The sequence below is a fragment of the Drosophila subpulchrella genome, unplaced genomic scaffold (genome assembly GCF_014743375.2).
Source record: "Drosophila subpulchrella strain 33 F10 #4 breed RU33 unplaced genomic scaffold, RU_Dsub_v1.1 Primary Assembly Seq354, whole genome shotgun sequence".
In the NCBI taxonomy this organism is placed as follows: Eukaryota; Metazoa; Arthropoda; class Insecta; order Diptera; family Drosophilidae; genus Drosophila; species Drosophila subpulchrella.
In genome coordinates this window covers 8604141-8614243 of record NW_023665577.1, presented here as the reverse complement: position 1 = coordinate 8614243, position 10103 = coordinate 8604141, and the positions used below count along the sequence as shown (strand labels likewise).

The 10103-nt window shown below is 46.0% G+C and overlaps 2 protein-coding genes across 2 annotated transcripts; one reads left to right on the top strand and one right to left on the bottom strand.

Annotated features, from left to right (window-relative positions):
- Positions 1–226: 226 nt before the first annotated feature.
- Positions 227–3847, bottom strand: LOC119560126 (dynein heavy chain 1, axonemal). Its single transcript, XM_037873477.1, has 2 exons — positions 3714–3847; positions 227–3643 (listed from the first exon to the last, which is right to left on the bottom strand). The coding sequence occupies exon 2, from the start codon at positions 3482–3484 to the stop codon at positions 245–247; it is 3240 nt and encodes a 1079-aa protein (XP_037729405.1). The 5' UTR covers positions 3485–3643; positions 3714–3847; the 3' UTR covers positions 227–244.
- A 2520-nt stretch (positions 3848–6367) lies between these two features.
- LOC119560711 (pre-mRNA 3'-end-processing factor FIP1) lies at positions 6368–9649 on the top strand. The gene is made up of 4 exons (XM_037874322.1): positions 6368–7787; positions 7847–7939; positions 8904–8974; positions 9031–9649. The coding sequence occupies exons 1-4, from the start codon at positions 6368–6370 to the stop codon at positions 9538–9540; spliced, it is 2094 nt and encodes a 697-aa protein (XP_037730250.1). The 3' UTR covers positions 9541–9649.
- Positions 9650–10103: the final 454 nt, after the last annotated feature.

Sequence of the window (10103 nt, the reverse complement as noted above, 5' to 3'; positions counted from 1 at the left end):
AGTATGTAACAGGTAGAAGGAAGCGTTTCCGTCCCTATAAAGTATATATATTCTTGATCAGGATAAAACAAAATGGGTAGCCTAGCGGTCTAATGTCTTGCGCATTGCACTTTGCACATTAATACGTGAATTCAAGCCCACCAGGAGCCAACACAAATGCCTGAATGCTTATTTTTATCTAATTTAAAAGTTTTTGTTATTCAAGGATAAATTTCAGTACCGAGAAGATAAAATCTTAAACAACTTATAGAATATCCCTGCGACACTTGCGCAACTGTTTCCGCAATAAAAGAGCGTCAAGTTCGGCCTGCTTCCGTTTTTCTTCCTCTTCTATGGCGCGAAGGATTTCCTCCGCCTCGTTGTTGGCCTTCTCCGATATAATGTGGACTTCGGGCAAGAAATCCAAGATGCCCTTGCGTATTAGATACTGATAATTCATGGCAACGGTGTACTTGATCTCTTGGCCGGTAACCGAGCTAAGTTCTTGCCAGTGAATGTACATCCAGTTCTCATTTCGAAGGTCTTTTATGCTATTGTAAACTGGAATAAAGTCGTCAATTTTTGCAATGAATGTTTTGGCAACCTCCATAATCTCGATCTTTTCATTAAATATTTGCATAGATTCCGAAAGTTCGTCGCGAAGCTTCATAAGGTTATTCCACACGTCCTCCAGATCCAGTTGCGCTATTGGATTGCCCTCGGTGGCCTCTTCGAGTTTTAGAAAGTTTGCACAGGCGTACCACAAGTTCTTGTAGGGGGTGAAGCTATCTATAATGCTCTCTAGAAACTCCACAGAGAGCGGCTCCAGCTCAAAGAGTTCCTGGCGAAATTGCAGGGTCTGGCTGACCTTCTCGAGTTCCTTGATCAGTGCCCACGTCTTTTTGATATCAACCGACGTCTCCTGGGCCCGGTTTGTATTAAACGCTAGTGAGTAGGCCTGCACTTCATCGTTCAGGGACTCTAGACGCTCCTCGAATGCTTGGCATTCGCTGGAATGCAGGCGTAGGAACTCCTCAATGTCCACTTTTTGCTCATCTTTCAAGGTAAATAGCCGGACCATTATCTGGTGCGGCCAGGCATAGACGTTCCACTTCATGGCAAACTGATGGTCACTCAAGTTGTAAAAGAAGCTGTCCAGTAGGTCGTACTCTAGCCACATGACCTGTATATCCGCTTTCAGCTCATCCACCAGGTCCGGGACAGTCAATGCAAAGTCGCGAATCTCGTACAGGTGCTCAATGCTGATCGGCCGTTCGGCGATCCTCCGAAACATCTCCAGACAGCGGTCCAGCAGAACCTCATTTGTCTCATACATTCGGTCAACGTAGTACTCGAAGATTCGTCTCACGATTTCGATGCGTTTCCTTATCATAAATTGCTTCAGTGTATCCACATTTATGTAGAACGGTCCGATTGTAATAAAGGCAGGGAGAATTTCCCGGACCTCCTCCTTTAGCCGCTTGTGCTCGAGGATGTCTCGCTTTACCTCGGAAGATGGCTTTCGGGCCTGAGCGTATGCCTGCATATATGTGTTAATGCTCAGAAGGTAAAAATCGATAAACCTTTCGTACATTCGGGCGTAGGCCCTGAGAGGCAGCACTGCCTTGGCGTAGCAGTTCTTTAAAATCTCATTCTCCCTTAGAAAGCGATCTTCGATCAACTCCACCGTCAGGATGTACAGGTTCGGGGCGAATTTCAGAAAACTCATGACAGACGCATCTATGAGCCGCACTCCAGCCGCCTTCTCCAGGCACTTCTTGAAGATCTCCACCAGGCCCGGCTGGAATTCATCTGGGTCAGTGGAGTAAAAGACCTTGCGGTCCTCGTTAATGCCAAGGGTCATTGCAAACACAGGTTTGTGGAAGGGAAACTCTGTGTCGATGTAGTTGCTGGTCCATTTGTAGTTGGGCTTCAGTGGAAGGAACTGCAGACACGGATCGCAAACAAAGTGTGAGAAGTTGACCAGAGACGTCTCGAGTAGCACCTCCATGGACTCTTGCATGCGAAATTTCACCTGAAGTACAAACCTCGAGATTTTGCACATGAGATAGACTGTCCAGGTGTTAAGGGATATGTCCAGCCATCCCTTTCCCAGAGCTCGGAGTACTACAGTGATGACGGTTGTGAGCTGCTGTGGCCAATAGACCTTGAGGAACGTGGCCACGTTGTCGCTATGTGCCTCTTGCGCCTGCAGGAAGTCAACAAGGGCCAAAGGCTTGCTGAAGCTGCAGATAAAGATCGAAAGGGTCTCGATGTACTGGCACTCGATGGCCACTCCGGCCATAGCCTCGATGCCGCCCCCGCAGTAGAAAAGACTCGCCTTCAAGTAGTCGTAACGCTTCTCCTGCATGGTGATGCCGAGGGCCTGCAGCTCCACGCGCTCCTTCCCGGAGACATCGACAGCGAAGGAGCGGGGCAGGAACTCCTTGAGATTGATGTTCCGGAACTGGGGAAACTCCTTTGGCATCTTCAGGATAAACTGCTCCAGTTCGTATAGGGCCATCAGGCGCTCAAACACCAAGTTCACTTCGGAGCGCAACCGTCGCTTGCACTGCTCTGACACCTTTGCAGCTTGCAGCACCGACTCTATGGGCTTGAAGCTGTAGAACACCGTGGACTCAATATCCTCGTGCAAGACGCAGTCCACGATTAGCTCCATCAGCATCAGCTGCTCACCCTTGTGCCGCTCATGAACGGCGGCTTGGAGCCGCTTGATATACTTGTGTGGGTTCTCGGCCATGAACATGAACTGCAGCTTGGGTACTTTGTAGGTGCATCCGTCTTCCAGCGACAGAAGAGTCCAGAGGTCCGAGTCCTCGTGATGCGCGGTGACGGCTGCCATGCCCCACTGGCAGTTAAGCAGGCTCTGGTTGTAGGGCAGGTAAGCCTTCGCTGGAAGCGGGTAATGGGCATCCCCAACAACTCCGAGCTCGAACCAAGCCGCAGGCGAGTTAATGTCAAAGTTGCTGTCGTCGAAATAGCTCAGTGGAAACTTGTGGGGGAAGGCGAACTCGGACATTACGTTGTACTGCTCCTCGGTGGGCTGAAGGACGTCGTCGGTGAGTCCCGCCTTGGCCAGCTCCTCTACCAGGTTGATCTTCTGATACTGGCGACGTCTGCGGTCCACCTCTACGTCCTTGGGAAGGTGCCGCTTTGGGACGTAGCGGGTCTGGATCACTTTTGGTAGGATCGTGGGCAGTGGGAAACGATGTGCCTTGCCCATCTTGTCCATCAGCGTAAGCCAGCGCTGCGCCTCCTGAATGGGGTAATATACATCAGTTAGCTGATTTCTTGGTATAAAAAGTTCCTGGTAGTTCATCATAGCAGTTCCTGGGCGTGGCGGCATGATACAGATGGCTTTCTCAGTCTCATGCTTTACTTGAGGATCATCGTTCTCCTTGTAGCTTACAGAGCTAAGGCTGGTCGCGTCTGACTCCTGGGAATCGTCGTCATTTCTGTCCACCTCTAAGTTTTCCGGATCCATGTCGAATATATTGTTAAGATCAATTTAAATGTGAATGTGGCGTTCCTTCCAAAGCTGTGTGTTCTTTTTTTCTTAGGACTATTAGGCGCAAGGCAAACAAGAAAGACAAAATATAAATGCCTCCGAAGACAGGTATTGAGATCACATACTGTTCTGACGCTAGGAAAAATAGTGTTAGTACTCTAGAAGAGGGGACTTACACCCGAAATTCGATTTTTTAAGAGCTTACATAAGGAAAGAATGGGTCTCTTGCAATTAAATTTAAAATGCCGGTTTTTCTATATAAAACAAGTATGCTCTTTAAGTATTCTCAAAAAAAAATTTGTTAATAATATTTTCTATAAATGTGTCTACTGATGACATAAAGTGGAAAGATCTGAGTCGTCATCGGAGGTTCCTAAGAACATATATCAGAAATAATATGACGATGACGTGAGTACACCCACAAAAAAAGATTAACAAAATTGTAATTCATTTTTAGGTCGTGCCCTGCTTAAAAATTTCAATATTTCGACTTTATATAGGTTACGAATGGCAGACAATTTTAAGTCATCGTAGGCCTTAAAATTAGTGAATTATTCCTAAAAATTTATCCAAGCTAAAAAAAGATATTGATGCTGGACTTAATAAAATAATAACAAGGAAGAACGCTATAGTCGAGTACCTCGACTATCAGATACCCGTTACTCAGCTAAAGGGACCAAAGGGAAATGGAGATATGCAAGCAGCAAAGCGAGATTGAAATGCGCCACCTACCGGCGGTAGACAGATTTAAGCGTTATGGGCGTTAGAGTGGGGGTTCCAATCTCGCAAGCCTCCACACGATGAGTCGATGATAGAAAAAACAATCGACGGCACCCCCAGCACAGACAACCATCGAAAGTAACGATATTATCGTCGATTGTTTTACAGCTCTACTGGACTACAAATAGAGCGGAGATGGCGACGCGCTAGAAAAATGCTTTAAGCTACTCATTTTCAAATTGACTGATTAAATTTGTTATTCCACGCGGGACGGCTAACGAGCGCTCATCAAAATTGGCCGCGTTCAGCAGAACAATATGGTAACTGATTACTGATGTATCAGTTATCAGTGATCAAGTTTGTTCTGCTGAACGCTCATGACAGATAAGACGACGAAAATGTAAATTATTTTACATGAAAAACTTCACTATGAAATTCAAAATTCAATTTTTGCGCTACCTTTTCTTAATACATCATATATTGCTGTTGGCGTGTATCGATGAGTGAAAATTTTTGAATCATGATTAATTATCATGTGCGATCGGCAGAACTATTGTAACAAATCCATCAATGACCAAGTATCGTATCATGTTGTTCTGGTGAACGCGGCCATCACTCAGAAAATCTGGTGTTTTTCTGGTATTTCCTAAGCTCATCTGAGTACCGCGGTGAAAAAAGGCCCATTCTCTCGCTCCTCCTATAGATAGCGCACGGATGGCGTCGATGTGAGTACTAGGATTTAATCTACGGATCATAGCCTAACCGATTGAAAAGTTTGTCATAAAAGCCTATTGCCACACCTGCTGAATGCCCTTAATGGTATTTTTAATAGCTAAAATAGTTTATATTATAGCCTAGTACTCAGATCGGCTAAGAGTTTCACTAGTCGAAAAATCTTATTCTTTGTAGTGTGACCGAAGTTTTCAAAGTTCACCCGCAATGCATGTAGCATGGTCTTACTGTCAAGCTGCTGGGCTTGTTGCCAAACGGAAAACAAATCAATTGGAGAAATTTAAAAAGGAGGAGTCTGCTGGTACACAACGAATTTAATATAAAAATAAATGGAATGTTCAACGAATGTTTTTATTAATGTAAATTAGTAGTTTAAAGCTTCCTTCTCGTCCCACGGATGCTTCGCCATCTTTCCCGCTCCACCGCAGTCCAGCTACGAGTCCCAAAAGGCATATTGGACCTTGAGGAAGTGGGAGCCGGATTGGGAACGGAGTTGATCCGCTGATGCTGCAGGAAGTCGCCCAGCATCCTGGCAGTGGCTGGCTAAGGCTTCTCCAACTGTTCCTTAGCGGGCGCCCTATTTTCCTCCTCCCTATAAAAGCCAGCGGGTGCTCCAGCTCCGCTTAAGCTGCCAATTAGCTGTTGGTGGTGGTGTACGGAGTCCTAATGGGAGGACTTCGGAGATCATATTACTGGTGGTTCTGCTAAAAAGATCCTTCTATTAGTACAACGCAACCAAATTATTTTGGGCAGATCTTACTTTCTTTGCGAGGACACGCCCGGCAGGATGTCCATGTAGAGAGCGAAGTTCCACTCGGCATGTTCCTTCCCACTGGGATTCTCTAGAGGATCACCTCCAGCACGTCAACTATTCTGCGAATTTGCCCCTCTTGTGGTATTGCTTCCTGTCGGTGAAGTCCCACAATAATGGGCAACAGCTTGGATTAGGCGTCCTTTTTCATCTGCACTGACCTCCTTTAACCGTTTTTGGGGTTTTTCTTCCATTTAAAATTTTTAAATTCCCCACCGCTTCTGCACGAACACCGCCAAAGATTAAATTTCTTATTCTTTGGGCCGCGGCTAACGGCGTTCATCGAAAATTCACTCCCGAAATTTGGTATTTTTTCTGGTATTTCCTTAGCTCATCTGAGTACCGCCCTGAAAAACAGACCCGACGAAAAGCTTTAGCCGCCTGTTTGCCTCTCGCTCACTCCTATGGTTAGCTTGCGGTTTTCGTCGATGTGAGTACTAGGCTTATAAACTTTATAAAAGTATTTAATTTCAGACCGGGTGGTATTTATTATCTTATTAGGCGTGGTCACACTGATTGGATTCTGAGAAAGCATAGTTGTTTTTTGTGAATTTTTGGATTCTGAGCTGCCGCTTGGTGATTTCTGAGACGTGACTATGGCGGATGACACTAACGAGGACAGCTGGCTGTATGGCACTTCTAATCCGGACTCGACGACCGGCGAGCTGGGCAATGGCTCGGACTCGCTGTCGGCGGATCACGAGGCCGTGGCAGAGGCTCAGGCATTGGCCGCTGTGGTGGCCGGCGAAAAACCGGGTTCCTCGGCCGGAATTGAATCCGCCGGAGACTCGCCACGCTATCCCAAGGAGGAGGCGCCCGAGTACTCGGAGTTCGAAGATCCAGCGCAAGAAATGGAAGAGGACGAAGAGGCTCTGCCCGACACCACGGATAGCAGAAGCCGAAGGGACAGGGATCGGGATCGAGGACGTTTTGCGGATCGGTCCGACGCACGTTCATCCCCAGATCCAGAGGATGATGAGATGGCCGATGGCCCTAGCTCCAGAAGGGATAGGAACTGCTCAGGGTCTGACGAAGACGATGACGACGACTCGGACGACGATATCAATGTGGTTATCGGGGACATTAAGCAGGCCCCAAGCACCTACAACATCAAGCAGCGACCCAACCTCTTGGCCGGAGGCACAGGAGCCGCCGGAGACAAGGCTAAGCCAGCTGGCCAGGCGGGAAAGTTTAGCATAGAGGATTTTGAGGGCGCCGGCACCATCAACGGAGTGGCAGTGCACGAATTCAGCATCGATTCGCTGGAGGAGAAGCCGTGGCGCAAGCCGGGAGCGGATATCACGGATTACTTTAATTATGGATTCAACGAGGAAACGTGGCGTGCCTATTGCGAGCGGCAAAAACGCTTCCGGGTGGCGGAGAGTGGCGTGGGGCTGGCCAGTCTCACTCAGAACGTGAACCAGAATGCTCCCATTGGAATCCTTACGGATGGTGGAATGGGAATGGGCCCACCAGGAATGCACAGCATCCAGTCCATGGTAGGAATGGGCGGGGAGGGCGGCATGCAGATGCCGCCGCCGGGAATGCCGCCGCCCATGATGCAGCATCAGTCGCGGTCTGGAATGGGACTAATGCAACGTCCCCCAAGACCCATCTCCACAACGGGCGGTGAAAGGGGTGGTGACCGGGAGAGGGGTGTTAAAGAAAACGCCATACAGGTGATGACCGCCGAGTGCCGAGAGTATTCTCGAGGTGGCCTGGGACCCATGGCGCCAAACTTCCCGTTACCGGGAGCCGCTGAGGAACCTTTCTTCCACGAGCCAGAACCCTTCGACTACGGATATGAGCCCACACAGGAGTCACAGTGGGGCAGCGACAACGCTGGATGGGTTCCCAGCGGAATTAAGGAACTAACTCCGGGCCATGCCCATATGCAACAACCTCCCCCTGGGATGCCGCCTCCTGGGATGGGCGTGCCACCGCCACAGATGGGCGGTCCTCCCCCCAGTTTACGCGGAATGATGCCGCCCAACATGCGCATGCCACCAAATATGAGTGAGTTCCTAACATTGAGATTTACAATTCCATTGAACTATCCTTGTTTACTATTGAAGACATGGGACCGCCTCCAGGTATGATGATGGGAAGTAATGGTCCACCACAGATGCGAATGGGCATGGCGCCGCCACAGAGAATGGCCATAGGCGGTAAGAAAAATAAAATTCATTATACAGGGGTGGTCAAAAGTATTTACACAAAACAAAAGTTAATATACTCATAATTTGAACTTACTTCATGTACATTTAGGCATAAATGGAAAGGTCATTTAAATTCCGTTTGAATGATACAAGACTTCTTTAAATTTAAATTCCGTTTGAATGATACAAACCTTTCCTTAACCCATTCAGTAGTTAATGAAAATTTTAAAATCGGTCAACTCATTAAAAAGTTATGACCAAATAATAATCAAGATTTTGCGATTCAATCGAGATTGCAAGCCACAGGCAGCAAGTAAGCGGTTTTCACTAATACGCCGCTAGGATCGAATAGGCTAGATGGCGCTGTAGGCCAAGTCGCGCTATAGAAGAACAAGATAGGTGGCGCTATAGGCTAGGTGTGTTAGTAAAAAAAGGAAAGTTGCTTTAAGCATATCCATCCATCTCGCACTTACATACTTAAGCTGAGTAACGGGTATCTAATAGTCAAGGCCATCGACCATAGCGTTTTCTCTTGTTTATATTATATCCTTTACTCGTAAAGTACTCGTAGAACAGGTTGAATTAAACGATTTCGACCCTATAAAGAATATATATTCTTGATCAGGATCACTAGTGGAGTCGATCTAGCAATGCCCGTCTGTTCGTCTATAAGAGCTAGAAAGACAAAAAGAAAGGCAGAGAGACAGACGAACATGGATAAAAGTAGATTTTTACACAAATTCGTCATTTTCAATAAGTACTGATTGGGTTAAGAAATGTATTGTATAATTTAAGAGGCATTTAAATTACCTTTCCATTGATGCCAAAGTTTACAAGAAGTAAGTTCAAATTATGAGTATATTTAACTTTTGTTTCGTCAAAATACAAAATAAGACTTTATCTACGCGATGGACAGTAGGTCCACTTTAAATTAACTATTTTATATTTATTTACATTTTACATTACATTTTAGATCGTGCAGCCTACGAGGATGATCGAGAACGCAGAAGGCGCGAGAAAGACAAACTGTTAAAAAAAGATCAGGTATGTCAAAAAACTTTATACCAAATAATGTAATATTGCAAATATTTGTTTTACAGCTGCGAAAGGACTTCTTGGACATGCTGCGGGAAAGACATGACATCGAAAGGCACACCAGATGGTACGACATCAAGAAAAAGTTCGAGGCGGATCCTAGGTACCGAGCTCTTGACTCGTCCTATCGCGAAGAGTATTTCGAAGACTATCTGCATCTGCTGAAGGAGGAGAAGCGCAAGGAACGCGACCTTAAGGAACGGGAGCGACATCGCGATAAGGAGCGATCTCGTGACAAAGACAAGGAGAAGGATAAAGACAAAGAAAAGGAAAAAGATAAAGATAAAGAAAAGGATAAGGATAAAGATAAAGATAAAGAAAAGGATAAGGATAAAGAGAGCTCGCGGCGAGAACGCTCCCGATCTCGTGAAAAGTCCAGCCGTCGCAAGTCCAAGTCACGCGAGAAAGATCGCAGCGAACGAAGCAGCAAGAGCAGTAGCAGCAACACAGCAGGATCTTCTAGCCGCAGTGAGAAGAAAAAGTCTCATCGCAAGGACAAAGAGGAGGAGGAATAGCATTTGTTTAGGTACTATTTAGAAGACAAACGAGACGCAACTCCTTGAGCTGCCCACCACAGAATCCATCATTTTCAAAATACTTTCAATAAAAGAGAAATCTAAAAAATGTGGACGACTGTTGACCTTTATGAGAAAGTGAATTGGAGATAAATACAGTTCGCATATTTTTAAGCAAGCAGAGTAGTTTTATTTCTTATACCTCACGTTTCATTGCCACATCCACAATTATGTATAAAAAAACAAATGTGACCTTTGTACGATGCACACTGCAAAGGAATGGAGCAGCCCTACAATATGTAGTAGAGACCTGCTCGATTGAATGCATACTCATATTGACGATGCAACGATTATTTTTATTCCCGTTAATCGTACGGTATAGGTGTGAATAAGATACGTCGGATCGCAACCTTTTATCGCGTGATCGTTGTTTTTTGTTTTCCTTTTTATCTTCTTTTTAACTCCAAGTAGTCCTTTGGAAGGCATTTTTTCCCCAATAACTGTGTTTTTGTTAAATGTGTTCTGTCGTCTTTATCAAAAAGTGTCTCAGAAGATACTTCTTC

What these genes read in the sequence shown, in the direction of transcription:
- LOC119560126 (XM_037873477.1), bottom strand. Translation starts at nt 3,484, where the DNA reads ATGGATCCGGAAAACTTAGAGGTGGACAGAAATGACGACGATTCCCAG.
- LOC119560711 (XM_037874322.1), top strand. Translation starts at nt 6,368, where the DNA reads ATGGCGGATGACACTAACGAGGACAGCTGGCTGTATGGCACTTCTAAT. An exon ending in GCGCATGCCACCAAATATGA is followed by an intron (nt 7,788 to 7,846) that starts GTGAGTTCCTAA and finishes TTACTATTGAAG; the next exon opens with ACATGGGACCGCCTCCAGGT. An exon ending in AACTGTTAAAAAAAGATCAG is followed by an intron (nt 8,975 to 9,030) that starts GTATGTCAAAAA and finishes TTTGTTTTACAG; the next exon opens with CTGCGAAAGGACTTCTTGGA.